The sequence below is a fragment of the Xenopus laevis genome, chromosome 7S (assembly GCF_017654675.1).
Source record: "Xenopus laevis strain J_2021 chromosome 7S, Xenopus_laevis_v10.1, whole genome shotgun sequence".
Taxonomy (NCBI): Eukaryota; Metazoa; Chordata; class Amphibia; order Anura; family Pipidae; genus Xenopus; species Xenopus laevis.
Window position 1 is genome coordinate 103713908 of NC_054384.1, and position 26870 is coordinate 103740777.

At 39.1% G+C, this 26870-nt stretch overlaps 1 protein-coding gene across 1 annotated transcript; it reads left to right on the top strand.

Annotated features, from left to right (window-relative positions):
* The first annotated feature begins 7260 nt into the window (after positions 1 to 7260).
* On the top strand, positions 7261 to 13811 carry LOC121396168 (fish-egg lectin-like). Its single transcript, XM_041570731.1, has 4 exons — positions 7261 to 7365; positions 9038 to 9265; positions 11238 to 11565; positions 13506 to 13811. Exons 1-4 carry the CDS (start codon positions 7317 to 7319, stop codon positions 13672 to 13674), a joined length of 774 nt encoding a protein of 257 aa, XP_041426665.1. The 5' UTR covers positions 7261 to 7316; the 3' UTR covers positions 13675 to 13811.
* The last annotated feature ends 13059 nt before the right edge of the window (positions 13812 to 26870 follow it).

A 26870-nucleotide genomic window follows, 5' to 3' on the forward strand; every position in this document is an offset into this window, starting at 1 on the left:
CAGAGTAAAACATTAAGGTAAGGTAACACGACTGTGTATCATTTTTAATGTAAATTAATAGTCATTTTGATTTCTACAGTCCCACAGATTTTTTGCAAACGTAAATATGAAGGTGGTTTATCCTGGCTCTGTAACCTTGTAATAAGCTAAGGTGGGGCCTGGAGGCCAATTGGGAACTGATGGTTTAGAAGAAAAAACATTTCACAATAAAACGCTTCTTACAGTGAGCGCTGTGAAACTGTAGAATTCTCTCCCTGTATGGTTGTACTGGCAGATACATTGGCATTAAAGGGTTGAATGGCTTTTAGCAAGTGCGAAAATACAGGTTTTATTTTTATATTATCACTACAGTGAATGCTGGTTCAGGAAGAGGTCCAATTACCCTATTGAAGTCAGTAAGGAATATTTAATATCAGAATAGATCTCATGCTGAATATCAGCAATGTCCTATTTTAATATTAAAAAAAAAGAAAAAATTACACTTTTGCTAAAAAACAGAAATAGCACTGTGATATTTGAAGCTTTCTCGATAAGTTTTCTGGATAATATACCCCATGCCAATATTTGCCTCGCAATATATGTTTTTTCTTAATTCAAGCTTAGTGCACAGGACACTGAAGTAAGAAGAGATTGGCTAGTGAAAGGGGTATAGTGTTTGCTTAAAGGAGAAGGAAAGCTACGGAGGCATTTTATTGCCAATAGATTAGCTGCAATAGTGCAAGCTAGAATGCTATATTTATTCTGTAGAATGTTTTACCATACATGAGTAAAAAGCTCTAGAATCTCTCTGTTTAGAATAGGAGGTGCAGTATTAATGGGGTGTGACATCACTTCCTGCCTGAGTCTCTCCCTGCTCTGGGCTCAGATTACAGTAGAGAAGGGAGGGGTGAGGGGAGAGGAGCAAACTGAGCATGCTCTTGCCCAGGGCAATGAGGTTTAAGCTGAAGGCAGGAAGTCTGATACAGAAGCTCATGTGTACACAATAGAAGGAAACAAATGAAGTGTTTCTTTTAACAGGGGACTCAGAGCAACATTATTTTGGGGGTTTACTGGTATATTTCTGATAAGGCTTACTTAATATTAGCCTTTCCTTCTCCTTTAAAGGGAACCTGTTGGCTAAATATATTATCCCCAACCAAAGGTGTGGCCAATAGAGCCTGCACACCAGTTGGTGGTAATATTATTATTATTTTTAATTGCTGCCCGACAGCGATAGGCCACCCCCAACGGGAAGGAGCTCCCAGTGCGAGCAGCCATGATGGGGCACACAAATGTGGATAATGAGTGAATGTCACAGTTTGCTCATTATGCTCATACAGGTGACATCAGAAGCACATTTGCACATGCACTCTTATTGACATGGCCTCCTGGTGCAAATGTCCTAGTGCTGGTGGGGCAATTTTTTTTTTAAAAAACCCCGCTGTTACCCCCAACCGGAGTGCAGGCTCTTTTAGCCTGCACCTTATATTTAGCCAACAGGTGCCCATTAATGATTCATTTAGGAGGGGGTCTTTGTACTCAAGGCGCAGTTCATATATATAAATAGATAATAATGCAATGCTAGCTATAATTCTTGCACCCATATCCTGAATGCTTATGTCCCACCCACTTGCCTCCTCCTTGTATGTTGGACACACTTTGAATCCAACTGCATGTTGCTCCCATCCCTTTGGCTGACGGGTGTTTTTGTGTTTGGGAAGGATCATTATAGCAGTTGTAACAGGGGCAACAAAATACTGGAAAAGATATGTAACCCTAAAAAAGAAAATTTCTGGTGGGACATCTCACTATTTGGCAATAGGTCAGTAACATGATTGGTTATAGAACGAGCAGAACCCAAGGAGGCTGGTTCTCTCAAATTAAAGATACAGAGAGGGTGCACCACTCTGTGACACACTGATATACCATTACCATTCCTCTATGTAAAATTGCAAAGCATTTGATGATTTCATCATATACAGTAGAGTCCTGCGCGGGTCCATTTTTTGGAACCCATACCCGACCTGTACCCACAACCCGCATTCTTACCTGCTTGGACCCACATCCTGACCCAACCCGCAAGTACCTTATCCGCAACCCAGACCGGTGACCCGCTGACCATCAAGAATCCGGAAGTGCTGTCATTATAAACTGGAAGTGACATCATCGGAAGTAGACGTGATCAGAAAAAAGGAGTACAACAGGAAGTTCTGTCATTGTAAACTGGAAGTGACATCATCGGACGTAGACGTGATCAGAAAAAAGGAGTACAAATCACTATTGAGAAGACCTGCGGCCAAACCCGTGACCTGCCAACCCGCGTCTATACCCGCACGAGGATCTTCTACCCGCAACCCACAGGGTACCGCAGGTTTTTTCGGGTAGCCCGCGGGTATTATATACAGTACATAATATCATTAAAAGATTTAGAGAATCTGGAGAAGCCTCTTTATGCGAGGGACAAGGCTGAAAGGCAATATCGGATGTAGGGTTGGTACCTGTCCAGTTTTGACCCGGACATCCCGGTTTTTTGAAGGGCTGCCCAAGTTAAACTAGGAAAACTGGGCAGGATTCCCTATGATTTACCGGCCAATCGCCACCCCCCCCCCCCCACAGTATCACAGACCCTAAGCATCCCTAAATGGATGGATGTGATCTCTACGTCTACGAACTACACTGCACTAAAACAGACACTATTTTGTTGTTGAAATCACTGCAGGGGCTCAGGAATACTTCCCGAAACCACAACACAGGTCACAAATGCAAGTTGCAGCTTTTCCATGCAACGAAAAAACATGAACCAAAAACACAGCCTTGTTGTCTAATTCTAGGCCAGCTTGATGTACAACACCCCAAAACCATAGGCAGATTTTAAATAAGGCTGGGGGGTAGGCTAAGCTTTCCCAAACCATCAGGGCAAATTCATCTCACATAATGACCTGGATGTGAATGATTGTTTAATACAATCAGTTATGGTGTTCACAAAGAGTTAAATTCCAGTCATAGGGCGATTTTTCCTTTAGGGGAGGCTGAAACAGATCTTTGTCATTACCAGACTTGTTCATACATTATATGAATGTTTCCCAGCATGTCATTTCTATTAGGTAGAAGGAGTCGTCTCCTACTTGCTGTATATATAGGGTTGCCACCTTTTCTCCCGTGGAGACCATGCAGGGGGTGGGCCATTATATGGAAGGGACGGGCCTTGATGTGGCGGCCCATTATGTGGCTAGGATCGGCTATTGACCGATTAAAGCGTTGGTCCTATAGTCGGAGTCCATATTCGCATTGTGAAAAAAAATGTGCAATTCTGTTTTCACCACACTTATTCAGCTTTATAAATATAACCACGCACAGGGCAAATATAATCACTTTGTGAACCAATCTGCCTTGCGTGAAGTTTATAAATGATATAAATGACAGCCACTGACCCTTGTGCTTATTGTAATGTCCCCTCTGCCTGTCCAGTGTGCCCCGTGCTTCTCCCTCTTCGTCCCCCATTTTCCAAACGTGCTCTATACCTCCAACATCTTCCATTTCTGGCTCCTCGTGGTAACCTATACAAATGCATGTCACCCAATGAGGTGTGTAAGAGAAGCCTAAGGGAGCCAAGCAGCATAAAAGTGCAAATATGCAGAACAGCGCAGAGAAACATATGGCTTGGACCTCGAATAAAGTATTCTGAATAAACATAACACCAGATAATGGGTGATCTTGAGGAGTTAAAGAATAATGATGTGATGGTATTTCAGAAATGTGTAGCCCTGGGTTTGAATGAGGGTGTTCAGATTTTCAGAAAAAAAGAGCTTCAGAACTGCTGTAGCATGAATTAGAATATAAGAGGATAATTCTGAAAGTTGCTGTGCTGAAATATGTAATTAAAGCTTAAAATTAAATTAAAGCTTAAAGGGTTTGTTCACCTTTAAGTTAACTTTTAGTATGACGTAGAGAGTGATATTCTGAAACAAATTGCAATTGGTTTTCATTTGTTATTATTTATGTTTTTTGAGTTGTTTAGCTTTTTATTCAGCAGCTCTCCAGTTAACAGTTTCCACAATCTGGTCGCTAAGGTCCAAATGACCCTAGCAACCATGCATTGATTTCAATAAGAGACTGGACTTTGAAAGGCAGAGGTCGGAATAGAAAGACGTGTAATAACAAGTAGCAATAACAATAAATTTGTAGCCTTACTGAGTATTGGTTTTAGATGGGGTCAGTGACCCCCATTTTATATCTGGAAAGAGTCGGAAGAAGAAGGCAAATAATAAAAAAAAAACTATAAAAAAAAGAAATAATGAAGACCAATTGAAAAGTTGCTTGGAATTGGACATTCTATAACATACTAAAACTTAAAGGTGAACCACCACTTTAAAGGAGAAGGAAAGGCCAATATTAAGTAAGCTTTATCAGAATGGTCTATATAAATACACCAGTAAACCCTCAAAGTAATGCTGCTCTGAGTCCTCTGTCAAAAGAAACATCACATTTCTTTCCTTCTATTGTGTACTCATGGGCTTCTGTATCAGACTTCCTGTTTTCAGCTTGAACCTCCAGGTCTAGGGCTTGAGCATGCTCAGTTTGTACCTCTCCCCCCCCTCCCTTCTCTGATGTAATCTGAGCTCGAAGCTATGAGTGAGCAGGGAGAGACTCAGGCAGGAAGTGATGTCACACCAAGCTAATATGGCAGCTGCTATCCGAAACAAAAAGAGAGAGTTTCTAGAGCTTTTTACTCAGGTATGGTAAAACATTCTGCAGAAAAAATTTAGCATTCTAGCTTGCACTTCTGCAGCTAATCTATTAGCTAATCCGTAGCGTTCCTTCTCCTTTAAAGAAAGAGGAGAATAAATGTGTGAAAGTAGGTATAAGGACTCACCGTTGTAAAAAACTGGTACTATTCACCATCATTTTGACATACACAATGCAAACCAGCCAATAATGGAGCAAAAGTGTTTTCACCAATTATGTTCCCATTTTAATGTGTCCTACCGTACACTCAGCTGGTTATAAGCTTCCCATTGTCCTCTCAGCCCAGTCAATTAACCGACAACTGTCATATAATGATGGGAGTCCCTCAAGCATAATTATACATGGGTGAAATAAAAAATATGTTCCATATACTTAAAAAAGATTTCTACATATAGAAAATACATCTATGGGACAGAATACTTGGGTTTCTGGATAAGGGGCCTTTCTGTGATTTAAATCTGCATAATTTAAGTACTAAAAATTTAAGGATTAATTATATCTTAGTTGGAATCAAGAACAAGCTACTATTTTATTATTAAAGAGAAAAAGGACATATTTTTAAAAACAAATTGAATAATTTGAATAAAATGTGAGTCTATGAAAAATAACCTTCCCGTAACTCTGAGCTTTATAGATAACAGGTTTTTCAAATAAGGGATCTCATACCTATACTGAATAATTCAAAGCTCCCAGACCAATTGCTAAGGCATAGGCTCTCCCATGGTAGAAAAGTAGTTTTCAGATCAGGTTATTATTTATACAGGGGTGCTTCGCCAATGAGGTGAGTTGAGGCTCTTGCCTCAGGTGGAAGCTCCCCACTAGGTACCAGGGGTGGCAAAAATGCAGCTCCTGGTACTTTAAGAGCCGAATTTCCGGTTTTCAAACTGGAAATTTGGCTCATCTAGTGCAGAGAGCGCAGTAAGGCTCTCTGCGCTAGCGTATTGGCCCTCTCTGCCACCCTCGTGGACCCCCCTGGACCCCCTTAGGGGCAAAAAGGTAAAATATCTATTGGGACATGCCACTGCCCTGCTCATGCACTTTATGGGGGAATTAGCGTTTGGTAGGCAGGTAAACGTAGGATTTTGAGCTTAGAGACAGGGACACCAAGGCTTGGGACAAAACACGGTTTATTAAGAACTGGGCATTCCCTACAAAAGGCAACAGAAAATGTTCAGGGTACAGTTCAGCAACTTCAATGTAAAATATTAAAGGTACAGTTCAGCAACTTTATAGCAAAACATACAGCCCCTTTACCGTTCCTAGGTAGCCCCTCTCTCAGCTGCCACTTCATTACTTGGCTGAGAGGGAATATTAACCCTACCTGTGCTGGGTATCCCTCCCGCAATACATATCATGCAACTTATATGCACTCTTTTCAGGGCACTTTGCTGCAAGACAGTGGTGTTTCCCGAACACCCTGTCACAATATATATATATATATATATAATACACTATACAAAAAAGGTTCGCACTCTCAGGACTTAGGAGAAATAAAAAAACTTTTATTCACATAGGAGACTGACGTTTCGACCTCTTCAGAGGCCTTTTTTCAAATATATTCATTATATATACAATATCTAGCAAACAGTAGCTCTGTAGCATTTCAGAATTTCATGCATTTTATTCCCTTCATTAAATCTGCCTAATAGTGATGAGCGGATTTATTGGCCACCCATTGATTTGCAGAACTGCGGCAAAAATTTGCTGCGGAAAAATTTGCCCATAAGAAAAATTGCACATTCACTTTAACGCACTATGACAAAAGTCCACCATAAGAAAAAACGCCATTTGACTTTATAGGGGTGGTTCACCTTCAGGTTAACTTTTACTATGTTATAAAATGGCCAATTCTAATTACATTTTCAAGTGGTCTTGATTATTTATTTTTTATAGTTTACAAATGATGTGCCTTTTTCTCCTGACTAGTGATGGGCGAATTTGCGAAAAAATGCGAAAAATTCGCCCATCACTACTCCTGACTCTTTCCAGCTTTCACAAGAGGGGTCACTGACCCCATCTAAAAACAAAATGCTCTGCAAAGCTACAAATGTATTGTTATTGCTAATTTTTATTCCTCCCCTTTCTGTTCTGACCTTCCCCTATTAATAGTCCATATTCTCATTCAAATCAATGCATGGTTGCTAAGGTAATTTGGACCCTAGCAACCAGACGGCTGACATTGCAAACGGAAGAGCCGCTGAATAAAAAGCTAAATAACTTAAAAACCACAAATTATAAAAGATGAAAACCAATTGCGAATTGTCTCAGAATATCGCTCCCTACATCATACTAAAACTTTACTCAAAGGTGAACAACTCCTTTAAAGCATTTGGAGCAAGGAAAATTGTCTCACGGGTAAATATTGTCGCTCATAAAAGCACCCATTGACGTTTGGTGAATTTTTCACCATTTCTCGAATTATTTTTCAGCGAAACGGGACAGAATCGCTCATCACTACTGTCAATATTCTCACTGCTCTGCCCCCAGTCTCTGCCTCTCTGTCTGGGAAGGGAGGAGTATAATGAGCTTATTTATATCCAAGAAAGGATTTATAGTCCAGACTATTCTTTTATCTCAACCCAAAGGACAACATGCTGCTCCTCATCCTCCTACAACTGCTCTACACCGGAGCTTCTGCAGGTAATTAATTCTATTCTGCTATTTGTTTAATTCTGTAAATCTCTTCTACTGTGCATGGAATAAGAAATTGTGCACTCGAGTCCAAGATTGATGGTTGGATGGATTTGATGCTGTTATAATGTATAATAAACATAACGTTTTGAGTGGATGCACTATGGGACTATATATATATATATATATATATATATATATATATATATATATATATATATATATATATATATATATATATATATATATATATATAGTGAATAAAGTACCCCCTCTTGTAAAATATAAGGATATTATAAGTTACCGAGGAGTTCCATGACCATATAAAAACACGAGGCCGAAGGCCGAGTGTTTTTATACAGGTCATGGAACTCTGAGGTAACATCTAATATCCTCATATTTTTCAACGGGGGGTACTTTATTTATTATAATACACAAATTTCAGTGAGTCATGTGACAAAAATGACATCAGAACTCACCGTTTATAACTGATGACATCAGAACTCACCGTTTATAAGGATATAATTTACAGGATATTCATGGCTTTTGTGTATTATATATATATATCTGTACAAAAGTAGAGTGGAGCACTTAACCCGTCCGTGACTTAGTCCAATTACATGGACAAATTATATATACAACAAAAAAGTCCAGACCAAGTCAAGGTAAAGAAAAAATGAAATTTTACCAGAATCCAGGTAATCATGCAAACATGCAACTTTCGGAGCTCCCGCTCCCGCATTAATTCTCACAGTGACATCATATCCTATTTAACATGTCCCATAACATAGACACACCTATTTCTTACATGGTATCAATTATTATACATACACAAATATAAGTAGTAGTTCCATAGTTTCACTCCTATCGTATTATATCCATACTATATAGGTATCACATAATTTTAGTCATTTGGTAAATTGTGTCTAATCTCATATATTAGTTCTGTCTTACTCCAAAACCATTTAAATAAACGCATAAAGATCATATTCTCTGTTGAGTCCTTTCGGATGCAGCGCCTGTAGAGTATGCGTTTATTTAAATGGTTTTGGAGTAAGACAGAACTAATATATGAGATTAGACACAATTTACCAAATGACTAAAATTATGTGATACCTATATAGTATGGATATAATACGATAGGAGTGAAACTATGGAACTAATACTAATATTTGTGTATGTAAAATAATTGATACCATGTAAGAAATAGGTGTGTCTATGTTATGGGACATGTTAAATAGGATATGATGTCACAGTGAGAATTAATGCTTGACAAAGGGGCGGGAGCTCCGAAACGTTGCATGTTTGCATGATTACCCGGGTTCTGGTAAAATTTTATTTTTTCTTTAGCTTGAATTGGTCTGGACTTTTTGTTGTATATATATATATATATATATATATATATATATATATATATATATATATATATATATATATATATATATATATATATATATATATATATATACACTGTACTGCCATATATATCACAGGCATTCCTACAATAGCAAAAATGTTTTAAAGGGACAATGACACCTAGAAAGCCTCTATAGCTGCTAGAAGCAAATGGAACAGCTACGAAGGTGTCTGCTTAGGGGTCAGTCAGGAGAAATTCAAAATTCAGAATTTGTTTTCTTTACTGTTCCTATTTACAGTTGGTATTCTCTCTGTTAATACCCAGAAATGTCCTGCACGACAATACCTGAGAAGCTAAAACAACTGGATGCTGGGAATGGAGACGTTTTCGGGGTGTCAGATGAGGGCAGCGTATACTTCTGGCATTCAGATCGGTGGAGGCAGATTAAAGGAAACTATTTGCATGTCACGGTGGGACCAGCTGGAGTTTGGGCGGTCGACAAGAACAACTTGGTTTACAGGCTGCAGAATTTTGAGTGGATACAAGTATCAGGTGACTGAAGTTTGTGCAGACACACAAAATATGGTATATCTGGGGGTCTTACGCCTTAAAGAAACAGTAACATCAAAAAATAAGAGTGTGTTAAAGTAATAAAAATATAATGCAGTGTTGCCCTGCACTGGTAAAAATGGTGTGTTTGCTTCAGATGCACTACTATTGTTTAAATAAACAAGCTGCTGTGTAGCCATGGGGCAGCCATTCAAGCACAGGATACACAGTAGATAACAGATAAGTACTACTATAGTTTATATAAACAAGCTGCTGTGTAGCCATGGGGCAGCCATTCAAGCACAGGATACACAGTAGATAACAGATAAGTACTATTAAAGTTTATATAAACAAGCTGCTGTGTAGCCATGGGGGCAGCCATTCAAAGGAGAAAAAGCTCAGGTTACACAGCAGATAGCAGATAAGCTCTGTAGAACATACTTTAATTGTGTTATCTGTTATCCACTATTTAACCTGTGCCATATAGACTTTTTTCAATTTCCGCCATTGCTACACAGCAGCGTGTTTATATGAACTATAGTAGTACTTATCTGTTATCTACTGTGTATCCTGTGCTTGAATGGCTGCCCTCATGGCTACACAGCAGCTTGTTTATATAAACTATAGTAGTACTTATCTGTTATCTACTGTGTATCCTGTGCTTGAATGGCTGCCCCCATGGCTACACAGCAGCTTGTTTATATAAACTATAGTAGTATTTATCTGTTATATACTGTGTACCCTGTGCTTAAATGGCTGCCCCCATGGCTACACAGCAGCTTGTTTATATAACTATAGTAGTACTTATCTGTTATATACTGTGTATCCTGTGCTTAAATGGCTGCCCCCATGGCTACACAGCAGCTTGTTTATATAACTATAGTAGTACTTATCTGTTATCTACTGTGTATCCTGTGCTTAAATGGCTGCCCCCATGGCTACACAGCAGCTTGTTTATATAACTATAGTAGTACTTATCTGTTATCTACTGTGTATCCTGTGCTTGAATGGCTGCCCCCATGGCTACACAGCAGCTGGTTTATATAAACTATAGTAGTACTTATCTGTTATCTACTGTGTATCCTGTGCTTGAATGGCTGCCCCCATGGCTACACAGCAGCTTGTTTATATAAACTATAGTAGTATTTATCTGTTATATACTGTGTACCCTGTGCTTAAATGGCTGCCCCCATGGCTACACAGCAGCTTGTTTATATAACTATAGTAGTACTTATCTGTTGTATACTGTGTATCCTGTGCTTAAATGGCTGCCCCCATGGCTACACAGCAGCTTGTTTATATAACTATAGTAGTACTTATCTGTTATCTACTGTGTATCCTGTGCTTAAATGGCTGCCCCCATGGCTACCCAGCAGCTTGTTTATATAACTATAGTAGTACTTATCTGTTATCTACTGTGTATCCTGTGCTTGAATGGCTGCCCCCATGGCTACACAGCAGCTTGTTTATATAAACTATAGTAGTACTTATCTGTTATCTACTGTGTATCCTGTGCTTGAATGGCTGCCCCCATGGCTACACAGCAGCTTGTTTATATAAACTATAATAGTGTATCTAAAGCAAACACATCAGTATTACCAGTGCAGGGCAACAATACATGATATTTTCATTACTTTAAACGCTTTCATTTTTTGGTGTTACAAAACAGAATTTGTGCAATGTGATATAATGATTCGCTGTTCTCCCCCTTTTTGTGCTTTGCACCTTTCTCAGCCATAAAAAATTAGGCCTTTCTTTGGGCGCAACACTAGGTACTTAAATTAGCTAAGAATGTAACCAATAAAATGCCACTCACTAACATGCTTGCTTCTGTATTGGTACCATATGCGTAGGCACTCGGACTATAATCATTCTCATTTAGAGCTTTCTGTGCAAAGCTTAGTTTCGCTTTTAATTCATTTTTCTATTGTTTTTAAAATATTAATACATTTTTTTTGTTATATTTCTTTGACAGGACTCTTGAAGCAAATAGATGCTGGGGGTGATACGTTCCTAGTTGGAGTAAATGCAGAAGATAATATTTATTGTCTGAACCAAGAGAGCATAAAGGGAATTACTCTTAGCTACAAACAAATTAAAGGGAAGCTCATGTACTACAGTTGTGGTCCCCATGGCTGCTGGGGTGTTAACAACGTCTATGAGGTCTATTACCAAAATAATGTGACACAGACATCTTGCAAGGGAACAGGGTCTGTTCGAGTGCCAGGATCTTCTGCCATGGTGGAGGTGGGAACAGACGGATCTGTGTTTGGTGTGACCAAATATGGTGAAGTTATCAGAAGGTAATGCCACAGGGCAGTCATTCTTGGGTCTCTTAACATTTTCTGTAGAACACTGAGCAAACAAAAATAAGCCTCACATAACCTCAATCTTTCACTTGGTAACAACAAATTGCATCCACTTATTTCATAGTAGGGATGCACCAAATCCAGGATTCGGCTCGGTATTCTGCCTTTTTCAGCAGGATTCGGCCGAATCCTTCTGCCTGGCCGAACCGAATCCGAACCCTGATTTGCAAATGCAAATGAGGGGCGGGGAGGGAAAATCCATGAGTTTTTGTCATAAAACAAGGAAGTAAAAAATGTTTTCCCCTTCCCACCCCTAATTTTCATGTGCAAATTAGGATTCGGATTCATTTAACACTAAGGGGCAGATGCATCAAGGGTCGAATATCGAGGGTTAATTAACCCTCGATATTCGACTGGGAATGAAAATCCTTCGACTTCGAATATGGAAGTCAAAGGATTTTGCGCAAAAACAGCGATCGAACGATCGAAGGAATAATCGTTCGATCGAACGATTAAATCCTTTGAATCGAACGATTTTATTCCAACGATCGAAGGATTATCCTTCGACCATAAAAACTTAGCCAAGCCTATGGGGACCTTCCCCATAGGCTAACATTGGGTTCGGTAGCTTTTAGGTGGCGAACTAGGGGGTCGAAGTTTTTTCTTAAAGAGACAGTACTTTGACTATGTAATGGTCCAATAGTCGTACGATTTTTAGTTTGAATCCTTCGATCAGAGCAGCCTCTTTCTTTCTCCTGACAACTTCCTTGACTACTTGGTGGTCAGACTGGTGGGAAACTGACCAGCAGGTGGCGCTGTTGTAACAAAATTCATTTATATTAACAGTACATGTTTCCCTTAATATCTTGGAATGAAAAAAGAATAAATAATGAATGTAAATCACAAAAGTGCTTAGACTAGCACTCTCGTCAATTTTACATTCATTTATTTTAAAGGTTTACTTATCCTTTAAATAAATCACCTTGGACACAATTTCAACAAACAGCTGTGCATCCAAATTTTTCGCTATAGAAACTGTTACTGTCTGATCCTATTTTGTTTCTCCTAACCACCTCTCCTGAGCTCAGAGTAACATTAACAGTGCTCAACCCCAGCAGAACTTTTTATCAACGTATGTTGTGCCTGTGTAACCTGCATTCTGCATTGTATGAACTTTATAGCACACACGTCTCAATGTTACTGATGATGTGTCAGAGGGAAAATGGCCGCCGGGTGAAAGCTGCTATTTGTTGTAGAAAAATGTGATGGCAAATGTAGGGGCTATATGCAGTAGAAATTATGTGGCTTGGATGGGGAAGACATGCCCAAGTTATATGCATGTAGGAAAATGTAGGCTTTAAATCTCCTTTAATCTTATCACAAGTGTAGCCTTAGCATACCGGATATTCAAGGGACTATACTCTACCACTGAGCTCTTCCACACTGAAGTCCCTACTCTGGCAGGTGTTGTCTGGGGAATATGAGCAGAAAAGCACAGAGGTGGGACCAAAGTTTATATGTGCACAAGACAAAGGAGCACTTGAAGGGAAGATGGAGTGGCTAATGACCTACTTTTCAGCTCAGTCCAGATAATTGGCAGGGAGGCTGGGGTGAGGTGGAGGATGTACAATTCAGGAGCTTTCATGGCAAGAACAACCTAAATTTCCATTACAAGACAAAACAGCTTCCTAGTACTGTTCCTGTCGTACTATGCTAACTCTGTGGCTGCTCATATAAAGATATGTTGAACTTTACATAAGGTTCTCTTCTGCCTACCCCTAGTTCCAACACTGCTCTTGTGGGCCCAATGTGACCCAGTCTGACACTTTTTACACAATCACTACAGAGCAGATGTGTCTGCTAATAAAGGAATATGGTGATAACTCATGTTGATTCTGCAGTTATCTAATTATAATTATTTATTTCCTTTTTAGAGTGGGTATCAGCCCTACGAATCCTATGGGAACCACATGGAAGAGCCTGGAACTTTATGGCAATTTCAAACATGTCAGCTACGATGCTGGATTCCTGTGGATTATTGCTGAGAATGGGCGCGTCATTAGATGTCCCTATCCTGAGTCTATACTGCCAAGTCTGTTGTAAACCCTGCTTGAAACTTTTGCACATAATGTTATGCTAGGGTCAGCGATAATTAACATTACTAAGAACTGAAAGTCTCAGTATTTGTTTCAGTGGTGGCCTGATATTCCAAGGCCGTATTGCAATTGCAAACCTCCCAACTGTCGCAGTCACAATTTGCCACATCTATTGCAAAAGTTATTCTGTAAACAGAAAAGAAAAGATCTATAACCAAGTTACCATGATTTTCTTTTCTGGGGCATTCCATTGCAGTCTATATGAATGGGCAGGGCCGCCATTAGAAATCACAGGGCCCCGTACAATGACATTTTTGGGGCCCCCAGGGCCCCGCCCACACTGACGACCAAGCTCCACCCCATATCCCGCCCACTCCACATCGCAGTTAAAAGACCACACAGACATCAGCGCTAAAAAAGTAACCCTCCCCACACAAGTTGTAAAAAGCTATTGATGATCAGGGCCCCCTTATAACTTAAAAAAAACTTGGGGCCCCAACAAAAAAAAATGTAAAAAAAAACTAAAAAACAAACATTGGTGGCAGGGGCCCCCTTATAAGTTAAAAACAAATTGGGGCCCCAAAAAAATGTAAAAAAAAGTTTTTTTTGAAAAAAATAAAACTGGTGGCAGGGGCCCCCTTACAAGTTAAAAAAAATTGGGGTTGCCAAAAAAAATATATTTTTTTTTTTTAAAAAAAAAAACAATGGTGGCAAGGGCCCCTTACGAGTTAAAAAAAAATTGGGGCCCCAAAAAAAAATGTTTTAAAAAAAAGATTGGTGGCAGGGGCCTATAGAATATTAAAATAGTACATTGGTGGCCAGGGGATTAAAAAAAACAAAAAAAAAACACACAAACTAGTGTTCAGTAGAATTGAACTCATGGCTTCAGTACTTCAACTTCGCCTCCAACTTCGCAAAATGAATTTTGTTACAATATCGCCACCTGCTGGTCAGTTTCCCACCAGTCTGACCATCAAATAGTCAAGGAAGTTGTCAGGAGAAAGAGCTCTGATGTTTTTCTGCTTAGAAAAGATTTGAGAAATGTTTCTATTTTTTTTCCTAAGCAGAAGAACATCAGAGCAGCCTCTTTCTTTCTCCTGACAACTTCCTTGACTACTTGGTGGTCAGACTGGTGGGAAACTGACCAGCAGGTGGCGCTGTTGTAACAAAATTCATTTATATTAACAGTACATGTATCCCTTAATATCTTGGAATGAAAAAATAATAAATAATGAATGTAAATTACAAAAGTGCTTAGATTAGCACTCTAATCAATTTTACATTCATTTATTTTAAAGATTTACTTATCCTTTAAAGATTTGACCCTGATTTAGTAATCAAGGAATTATTGGAATTCTCCATGGTTTGGATATTGACATTTGTAGTAGCTGTGGAAACCACTCTGTCCAAGTATATCCCTTTTAGAACTCTCGCAATTATACATAAAGACCCTAGCTCCATAAACATGAAAATGCATCTGTCTGGTAGGCCTGTCGACTGCGAGTTCTGTAACAAAATAGAGGGAGTTGAGAGTTGTAGGATGTCCAAGTAAAACTCTTTCTTGCAGCAAACCGCTTACATTTTCTGTAGGTGCTTTCACTAACCAGGCCACTCCAAGCCCAACGAACCATTCCAGTTATGCAGGGAAGAAGCAAACTACCGGAGACTGGCAACTGACTTTAACACATTTTACTATAGAAAACTGTAATTCACCTGAGGAAGGGGTTGGTCCCCAAAAGCTTGTTCCACAGTTTCTGCAATAAAATGTGTTAAAGGCAGTTGCCTCCTTCCCTGCATAACTGGAAGGAGTCATACAATGTTGCCATCAGGTCCATAGCGATTGGGCCCCAATTCTGATAGAGTGTCTGAAACTATTTCAAGGAGATCTAACCCTCCCAATGATAAAAACCCCTATCCACTACCCTACCCTATATAGTCCCCCACCCCTGCTTCCCCCACCCCCACATAGGTGATAACCCCTGAAAGTGCCCCTAAATTATCTATTATATGTGATTCTAAAACAACTGGACTTGCTGAGTAATCATTGAAGATGTTTCACTACTCATCTTGGCAGCTTCTTCAGTTCAACTGACTGGTGTGGGAAATTCCACTAATCCAATCACAATAACACATTGTAACTCTTCAGAGAGGTGCCATCTGAAACTCACAGACGTGTTGATTCTGTGGAGTTACTGTGATAGGATTATCAAGGTTTTTAAATATACCAGAACTGCCGTGCAACTTCTACTTGTGTAACTCTACCTCCCGATAAAGAGTATTGTGGTCAACTTGCTGCCTTGGGTTTGTTCCACAACCAACTGCATTATTGATACAACTTCTACTTCCACCTTAAACAAGCAACGAGACATAATTACCAGCTGCTAGTTTATTTATTATTAAAAGAAGTACATCAACCCCGCATGCCTTCAACAATTTCCCTTGGATCGAGTTCTATTTCCTTACTCCATTATGTATATTATACACAGAAGGTAATGAATTAAAAGAATTAATTGACATAGAAACACAAGCACTTTACAAACGACACCTTTTAGAATTCCATTCAACTGATTAAAGTGAGAACATAATTGAGTAAGGAAATAGGACTCAATCAAAGGGTAATTGTTGAATTATACACAGTAATTGTTGAAGGCATGTGGGGTTGATGTACTTCTTCTAATAATGAATAAAAATATGATTATCTGTAGAAATAATCAACTGGACTTGCTGTGTTTTTTTTCCTTGAAGACGTTTCACCAGTCATCCAACTGTTTTTTTCAATTCAGAATAACTTGTACATAGGAACTTTCTTCTGTATATATCCTCTGAAATGTTGCTCCAATCAGCATAATCTGTTTATCATAATCAGCAAGGATGTCATGAAGTTAGGTGTTGATTGTATTAGCAAGATTGGAGCTTTGATGTGTTATTAAACCTTTCAGGGAGAGGTGCCAAAACAGCATTGTATGCGGCAGACAATAGATGTTGCACCCCACCCCCCGTCTATATTCAAATTTGGGTTTTGAGTTTTTACATATATGGCTTCTTTAACACCTCTTTTGAACCAATCGCTCTCCCGGTCTAGAAACTGGACTTCAAAGTGTGTCCTTTTTCTTTTAGATGTAGGTACACGGCTGAGTCCTGACAAGAGGCTCTTCTGTGCTTCGACATACGCCGGTGTAACCGTTGTTTGGTTCCCCCACATACAAATCAAAGCACTCCTCACTGCACTACATACACAATGTTACTCTTCTTGTGCTTTTGGGTGAACTAGTTCCTCAGTGTGTTGCTTGGTTTAAAGCAGATAGTGATGTGGTGTTTCTTAAAAATCCTTCTACGTTTTTCCGACACCCCAGCTACATATGGGAGGACCAAGTTCTTTCTGCTGTCCTGTTTTCCACCTTCACCGGTAGTCTTGGTGTTATTGATCTTTTTCTGCTGGTTTTCACAAAAGCCCAATCTGGATACCCACACGTCTTCAGGTCCCCTCTGAGATGTTCCATCTCTTTCAACTTAGCCTTTATGCTGGTGGGGATCGCGTCTGCTCTGTGATGTAGAGTTTTGATGACCCCCAGTTTGCGATCTAGTGGAGTCAAACAGCAGGTACTGGTCTGTATGGGTAGATTTCCTGTAGACCTTTATTTCCAGCTTTCCACCCTCTCTGACTCTTATCAAACAGTCCAAAAAAAGCCAGTGTGTTATCTTGCACATCTTCTCGTGTAAACCTGATGTTGTGGTCCACTGTGTTGATGTGTTCAGTGAAAGTCTGTCCCTCCTGTGTGTGTATTTTAACCCACGTGTCATCCACATATCGGAACCAATGACTGGGAGTGATTCATTTGAAACTATCAAGGGCTTTTCTTTCCACTTCCTCCATGTACAGGTTTGCCACAATGGTCGAAACTGGTGATCCCTTGGTGCAGCCATTCTTTTGCCTGTAGAAGTTATCCTTGTACTTGAAATAGATGGTACTTAGGCAGAGGATATATACCGAAGAAAGATCCTATGTAAAAGTTATTCTGAATTGAGAAAGCCAGTTGGATGACTGGTGAAACGTCTTCAAGGAAAAAAAAAACACAGCAAGTCCAGTTGATTTGATTTATTTCTACAGATATATCATGACCTGGATGAATGAGAATCTTCCCAAACATAAAAATAGGATTATAAAGGTATCATGCAACCACTAGAAACAGGTGTCACTTGTAAGAGTTGCATGAATGGATGTATGAAGTGTTCTGAAACCGCCGGGGTACAGATGTTAGAACAGCATTGTATGTAGCAGACAGGTGGTGTCGAAGACCCTCACTGTGATTGGATTAGTGGAAGAGTTTATATGCAGAGGATTTCCCACACCAGTCAGTTGAATTGAAGAAGCTTCTCGGATGAGTAGTGAAACGTCTTCAATGATTACTCAGCAAGTCCAGTTGTTTAAGACTTACTTACAAGATTTAGCATGACCTAAATTAATAAAAATCTTCATAGTTATATGCCCCTAAGTTATTACGTATACGTATAGGTGCAGAGTAAACATGGCAGAGTTCATGGGCGGCATCTTCCATCTCTTCGGTATTCTTGGGGTCCTCTTCCTTCCCTTTGGCAATTTCCGTCACTTTCCCATGCACCCATGAGCTCTGCTGCACTTACTCTACACCTATACATGACTAATAAATTACCATGACCATATAAAAGCCCAAGGCTGAAGGCTGAGTGTTTTTATGCAGGTCATGCAACTCAGAGACAAATGTTAATTGCCTCTAATTGACTAGACTAACCCCCCCCCCCCCATGCTACAGCAATTGAACCACCATTTCAGTGAAAGATTTTTATGAGGCTTTTGAGCAATAGGGCTAAAATGGTTTAAAATACTTATTGTTATTAAAGAACACATTTTTACATTTGATACAGGTTTGCTACATATATTTGCACAGTAAGGTTATATTAATAATAAATATAAATCTACTGTTGGTTCTTTGCAAACAGATCAAGCCAGTGCCCTTTTCTATCTCGTTGTATTACTACTGGGTGTGTATTTTTCTAGCCTTTATTATACAAAAATAAAATTAGATAAATATTTGTTATCTGAAATGCTTAAGAGTTTTTACCTGTACTACCTTTCTTGCAAACCATAAACAGGACTACTTTGTTCTGTACATGTAAAGGATAATAAAACACTAATGACTCTTTTGCACATGTGCCAGCACATGGTGGTACAAGGGATCCTTCGTATAATCAAAGCATATGAGAGCATGGCACTCTGACCCGTGTCCTAATAAATAGTACTACTTATGAATAGGTTTTATTATATAGAATGAGGAAGGAGGGAATGAAAGTCCGCGCTCGCTGGGAAAATGGGGGGTTAAAGCTGCACCAATCAAAAATGTGGATCCACGTATCCACATACAAATAAACCGTAAAAACAAAGTGGGGTCATATCAAAAATGTCAAAAAACCTAAAAAAGAAAAAAAGCCCGATAGTGTATTAACCTTTAAGATAAAGGGAAATGTGCGCTAAGAACTACTCACAGGCGATTAAAGGGGACCCGTCACCCAAAATAATTATTCAAAATCCTTTTTTTATCACATTAGTCAATGAACTTTAATTACACTATATTGATTATTTGAATCTTATTTCCTTCAGTCTGCGAATTCATAATTATAACAAGCAGACAGGAGCCATTTTGTGGACACTGTTATTAAGACAAGTCTTGTATCATCTCAGAATCTTGTTTGTGCACCAGAATGGGGGGCCTGATGTCCATCCCCATGTCCTGGTTACACAATTAAATGGTGAAGATAATGGGGGAATGTGGGGAGAGCAGTGACATGTAGGAAGTGCTGAATGGAAAGTGAAAGTAATTGTCTGCCCCGCCTCTTTGCCTAGGCATAGAGGCGGGGGGGGGATCGCTGCTCTCGCCATATGCCGGTCACTCCTCGCCGGCTACTACATCAAACCCACAAACCGCTGCGGAGGCGCAGATCAAGAATACCAGGAATCCGGCACAGTTAACATCAACGTTTGGCTTTATTCACGCATGGGAAGGATAACAGTGGAGGGTATACAATTCGAACGCGTTTCATGCCCCATAGCTGGGCACTTCATCACTCTGATGGTATAAATTCGAACTTTAAAGAGCCTTATCAGAGCCTGAGGCTCTCTGTAAAGTTCGAATTTATACCTAAATAATACCAGCATATACCAGTAGAGGTTTGAATTGCACTTGAATACCACTGTCTGGTAAGCCTAAACCCTTCTGTTCCCCTTTACACGAAAGCCGACTTTTCTGCGCTATCTTGAGATTCTCGCCGCTAGGTACAAAGCTGACGAGACTCCAACAGGACATTGAAGCGATAACCGTTTAACACTGCAAGACATTCTATTAATCGCCTGTGAGTAGATCTTAGCGCACATTACCCTTTATCTTAAAGGTTTATACACTATCAGGCTTTTTTTCTTTTTTAGGTTTTTTGACATTCTAACATAGCGCACCCCACTTTGTTTCTTACGGTTTATTTATATAGCACTACTTGTGTACGGCAGAGCCATCTCGTAATACTTTGATCAAGATAAAAATCAAGAGCTAATACAATATTAAAACATATACAAAATAATTACAAAAGAAAAAAAGGAAAGCATTCCCTGCCTGAAGAACTTACATATATGTGGGAACTTTCATGCACAAATAGGAGCATAACAAGTAATGGAATGTACACTGGTTGAGGTATTGCCTGATCAATTCCAAAAGGAAGCAGATGTTATGTGAGTGCTCCATAAACAGTCTTTGAGTTTACAAAGTTGAAATGTGTATTGACTCCATTGGAAATCAGGGATGGAATTCTAGAGATTAGGTGAAACTAGAGAGAAAGGTTTAAAGGAGAACTACACCATAAAAATGAATATGGTTAAAAATGCTATATTTTACATACTGAACTTATTGCACCAACCTTAAATTTCAACATTTCAATAGCACCAATGATTCAGGGCTTCAAACTTGTCACAGGGGGTCACCATCTTGGAAAGTGTCTGTGACACTCACATGCTCAGTGGGCTCTGATTGGCTGTTGAGAAGCTAAGCTTAGGGCTCGTCACTAATTATCCAGCAGAAAATGAGCTTCCCTGGCTGTAATATAAGCTTATGCTACAGGTTTGCTGATTATTAAATTCTGATTCTAATTGCACTGGTTTCTGTGCTGCCATGTAGTAATTATCTGTATTAATTACTAATCAGCCTTATATTGTGACATTTCTATTCTATGTGTACTGTATATTGTGAGTGGCTCCCTAAGCTCAGTAAGTGACAGCAGCACAGAGCATATGCAGTGAATCAGCAGAAAAGAAGATGGGGAGCTACTGGGGCATCTTTGGAGACACAGATCTTTACTGCTAAATGTCTGTGGTTCCTAGGGCTTGTATAGATGCACAAAACGTAATGTACAACATTTGTAGCTACTACTTTAGTTAGGCTTCAGTTCTCCTTTAAGGCAGGAAAGAGCAGTGCTAGTGGGTGGAGGCCAAGCGGTTGCTCTGAGAGGAATGGAAAATTTGGCAACAAATGTACGAAGACACAAGAGATGGAATGAGGTTGCGTAAAGGGGTTGTTCACCTTTGAGATAACTGTTAGTATGATGTAGAGAGAGATATTCTGAGACAATTTGCAATTGGTTTTCATTTTTTATTATTTGTGGTTTTTGAGTTATTTAGCTTTTTATTCAGCAACCCATCTTAACCAATCTGGTAACTAGGGTCCAAATTACCCTAGCAACCATGTATTGATTTGAATAAGAGACTGTAATATGAATAGGAGAGACCTGAATAGAAGGATCAGTAAAAGTAACAATAACAATACATTTGAAGACTTACAGAGCATTTGTTTTTTAGAAGGGGTAGTGATGCGCATTTGAAAGCTGCAAAGAGCCAGAAGAAAAAGGCAAATAACTATAAAACTATAAAAAATAAATAATGAAAACCATTTGAAATGTTGCTTAGAATTGGCCGTTCTATAACATAATAAAAGTTACCTTAAAGGTGGACCACCCCTTTAACAGTAAGCCATGATAAGGATTCCAGCAGTCGATGGGACTGTTTTCTCTTGGATGAGAGAATGTCAATTCTAGCAGTAGAATTTAAGACAGTTTGGGCAGTGGGGACAGTCAGTTAGTAGCAGGTTGCAGTAGTCTAGGCAGGATAGGATGAGGGAATGGATAAGTGACTTAGCTGTTACTTGTATGTGTTATTACATTACCCAGAAAGAGTGCATTCCTGTTGTGACACTGCTCCACTATAGTTTCCCCAATAAATTGTAGATATGAATATGGAACGCAATTAGGTTTCCAGCAGCGATAGGGTTAAAAGGCTCATATAATATTTTTAAAACAGCAGGTAAGAGGTAGCAGGCCGACTAATGGGATCCATTGAGACTTTATTTGGCTACTTTGGTTTTCATCCTTTCTGAAAATATCATGGATATCTTGTAAATTCTATCCTTATAAACGGTGATGTCATCAGTTATAAACGGTGAGTAGTGACGTCATCTTTGTCACATGACTCACTGAAACTTGTTATAGGAAAAAAGTGGATCAGCGCCTTTGGCAACGGAGTCGAACTCAACAGAAACGAAGAAGAAGGGGAGAAAAAACAGAGAAAATCGACATATAATGGGCCACATTTACAAAGCTCGAGTGAAGGATTCGAATTAAAAAAACTTCGAATTTCGAAGTGTTTTTTTGGCTACTTCGACCATCGAATGGGCTAGTTCGACCTTCGACTACTACTTCGACTTTGAATCGAACGATTCGAAGTAAAAATGGTTAGACTATTCGACCATTCGATAATCGAAGTACTGTCTCTTTAAGAAAAACTTCGACCCCCTAGTTCGGCAGCTAAAACCTACCGAAGTCAATGTTAGCCTATGGGGAAGGTCCACATAAGCTTGCCTGCGTTTTTTTGATCGAAGGATATTCCTTCGATCGTTGGATTAAAATCCTTCGAAGGATTTAATCGTTCGATCGAACGAATAATCCTTTGATCGTTCGATCGCAGGATTTGCGCTAAATCGTTCGACTTCGATATTCGAAGTCGAACGATTTTAGTTCCTGGTCGAATATCGAGGGTTAATTAACCCTCGATATTCGACCCTTAGTAAATCTGCCCCATAGTGTAATATTTTTGGAAATATTCGTTTTACACCAGATGCTTATGTGAAAAAGATTTTTTTATATATATATTTTGTTGTGTTTGTTCCCCTTTTTTTCAAAAAATTCCTTTTGTTTTAGTCCTCCATTTCGGGGGCTGTGCCTAATATTCAATTTTCAACATGCATGTGCGTCTTCCACCAACAAATGGTTAAAGTGCCTACTTACAAGACATTTATTATTTCAACAACGTATAGTAGTGTTTTCCTTTTCCCTTTACGACAAATTTCTGTGCCTTTCACCAAACAGCGGCTAAAATGCCTACTTACAAAACCTTAGTATGTGGCTCGCATGTAGTATTATTTTACGACTCCTTCTCAGTTCCTCCGATCGATCCCACATGGAATAGAGACGTATATTGTGCAATACGTTTTAATAAATATTTAAAAACTTTCATAAAAAATTTTTACACTCAAATTTTGATCATGCCTCTGAGGAAGCTGATTGGACCAGCGAAACGCGTCAGGCAGTAGGGGACAGGACACTGACCAGCAGGAACGCAACCACGAGGGATAGGAAAAGCCGGCTTTTTTATTCCTACCCCGGAAAGACCTGGGCAACCTGCAAAGGACAGCTGACTTTTTAGAAATGCTTGTGAAACTTGATCAAAATGTGAGTGTAAAAATTTTTTATGAAAGTTTTTAAATATTTATTAAAACGTATTGCACAATATACGTCTCTATTCCATGTGGGATCGATCGGAGGAACTGAGAAGGAGTCGTAAAATAATACTACATGCGAGCCACATACTAAGGTTTTGTAAGTAGGCACTTTAGCCGCTGTTTGGTGAAAGGCACAGAAATTTGTCGTAAAGGGAAAAGGAAAACACTACTATACGTTGTTGAAATAATAAATGTCTTGTAAGTAGGCACTTTAACCATTTGTTGGTGGAAGACGCACATGCATGTTGAAAGTTGAATATTAGGCACAGCCCCCGAAATGGAGGACTAAAACAAAAGGAATTTTTTGAAAAAAAGGGGAACAAACACAACAAAATATATATATAAAAAAATCTTTTTCACATAAGCATCTGGTGTAAAACGAATATTTCCAAAAATATTACACTATGGGGCAGATTTACTAACTTCGAGTGAAGGATTCGAATGAAAAAAATTCGAATTTCGAAGTATTTTTTGGGTACTTCGACCATCGAATTGGTTAAATTCGTTCGAATTTGAACGAAATCGAACGATTCGACCATTCGATAGTCGAAGTACTTTCCCTTTAAAAAAAACTTCGACCCCCTACTTCGGCAGATAAAACCTACCGAAGTCAATGTTAGCCTATGGGGAAGGTCCCCATAGGCTTGCTAAACTTTTTTTGATCGAAGGATATTCATTCGATCGTTTGATTAAAATCCTTCGAATCGTACGATTCGAAGGATTTAATCGTTCGATCGAACGAAAAATCCTTCGATCGTTCGATCGAACGTTTAGCGCTAAATCCTTCGACTTCGATATTCGAAGTCGAAGGATTTCAATTCGAGGGTCGAATTTCAAAGTATTTTTAACTTCGAAATTCGACCCTTAGTGAATCTGCCCCTATATGTCGATTTTCTCTTTTTTTCTCCCCTTCTTCTTCGTTTCTGTTGAGTTCGACTCCGTTGTCAAAGGCGCTGATCCACTTTTTTCCTAAATGAAGTATTCTACAGTTGAGAGACTGAATTAGGACCGGCAGGAGGGGACTAAAACTAAAGGACTAAACTTTTTTTCATTTCTGGTGCATATTGTGCTTATTGTGCATATACTGCATTTAGAGAACTTCTGTTTAAATTCACTGAAACTTGTGTATTATAATAAATAAAGTATCCGTTGTTTGAAAATATGATGTGGCCCATTGATCTGTTCGGCCAGTTGGAAAGCGTACCAGATCAGCCCATATATAACCACCTTATGCCCATCATCAGGTGAGTGCCATTGGTTTCCTTCTAAAAGCCACGTTAAATCAATATTTTTTGTCAAATTGGAAATCTTACAAATAGTCAGCCATGGAAAAATCAATAAAATATAAACAATAATTGTACTATTGATTAATTCTTTATAAACAGGTGATTGTGTAGAGAGATAAGCACCACACACTGAGGCCACATATCCAGTATTGTCTGATTATCTTGTGTAAGCCAGACAGACTTGGAACTGAAACCATTGTTTATCTTGTGAAACAAGCATTATTTTCTTTGGGAGGGGGAGACTCCCAAAAATCACAAGGAACAAGGAACTGAATAAAAGTAATCTGTAAATACTGAATGTTGATATTAGATACTTCTGTTGCAATACTTTCTACAAATCAGTTTTATTTGAAATGAATGCGTTGTGTAAATATTAGGCACCGTTACCTAAATCATCAAAATAAATGATGTGAATTTGCGAGTTCATCCTGGTTTAGATTTCACCCTTTTCTATTCACTAATAATTTTGACTAGGCCCACATTTCTCTTCTTGGAAAACATAGGAATTACGTTTTTTTATAGGGTCTCTCATCAAGAGAAAGTTTCACTCTCAAGAAATCTTGCTTGACGTAAAAGCGAAACGTTCTTCAACTAGGCTAACAAAAAATGGATTTTAATATTCAAGACAGAGAGGGGTATATTTATCAAAGAGTGAAGTTAATAGTGAAGTTCCGCCACTAGAGTGAAATTCCGCCACTCTCCATTCATTTCAATGGGATTTTTATAGGCGTATTTATCAAAGGGGGAACTTTCACTTTCACCCATTGATAAATACGCCTTTAAAAATCCCATAGAAATGAATTGAGAGCTGCGGGATTTCACTCTAGTGGCGGAACTTCACTCTTTGATAAATTTACCCCAGAGAGAGAGCGAGAGAAAGAAAGAGAGAGAGCGGATGGGCAGAAGTCAAAATGTCATTCATGGCAACTGTCAATGGAGCTGTGAACATCTGCATTTTTCGCATTGGTATAGGGGAGATGGGCTCTTTGTTTCCTATTTTGGAAAACTTAGAATAGCTAAGGACATCCTGCAGTGGGTCGTGTACCCAAGGATTACCCGCAAAAACCTGCGGTACCCTGCGGGTTGCGGGTAGAAGTTCCGTGTGCGGGTACAGACGCGGGACTACAGTTCTGCGGGTTTGATAATCCTATCACAGTAACTACACAGAATCTACACCTCTGTGAATTTCTTCAGATGTCGCCTCTTTGAAGAGTTACAATGGGCCATTGTGATTGGATTAGTGGAAGAGTTTATATGCCGAGAACTTCCCACACCAGTCAGTTGAACTGAAGAAGCTGCTCGGATGAGTAGTGAAACGTCTTCATTGATTACTCAGCAAGTCCAGTTGTTTTTAGATTTACCTATACTAGATAACGTTCAGTAAAATCCGCACTTTAGTGAATTTGCAGAGTAACGATCGTTTGCCAGAGTGAAAAGTTTCCTGGAGATAGAGTGCGAATGAACGCAGTGACGGTCATGTTCACTAGCAAATTGGCGCCTGCGTCTGTTAGTGAATTGGTGATGTCCCTGCGGCTGGCAACGATGGTGAAAAGTCGCTAGTATTAGCCAGTTCATCCTTTAGTAAATCTGCCCCTTTATTGGATGTTGACTTCTGATAATTGATGGTGTGTTAGCTACGCATGTGGGTCTTTATGAGGCTTTTAAATGGGTGGTTTGCCATTAGTATGTTATAGAATGCACAATTCCAAGCAACTTTTCAATTGGTCTTCGTTATTTATATTTCATAGTTTTTTAATTATTTGCCTTTTTCTTCTGACTCTTTCCAGCTTTTGAATGGTGGTCACTGACCCCCATCTAGAAAACAAATTCTTTGAAAGACTAAAAATGTATAGACCCTCTCCTATTTATATTCCAGTCTCATTCAGATTTATTTAAATAAATGCATGTTTGCAGTGGTTTAGGCTTTCTTTCTAGCACTGGGAAAGGTCATTTTCATGTAGTATCTGCCCAAGTCCAACAATGTTTCCATTGCAATTTTTTTAGTCTTTATACAGGAAAATTCCTTGCTCATGATTAGGGATGGACAAATTTTTTTCGCCTGGTTTCGC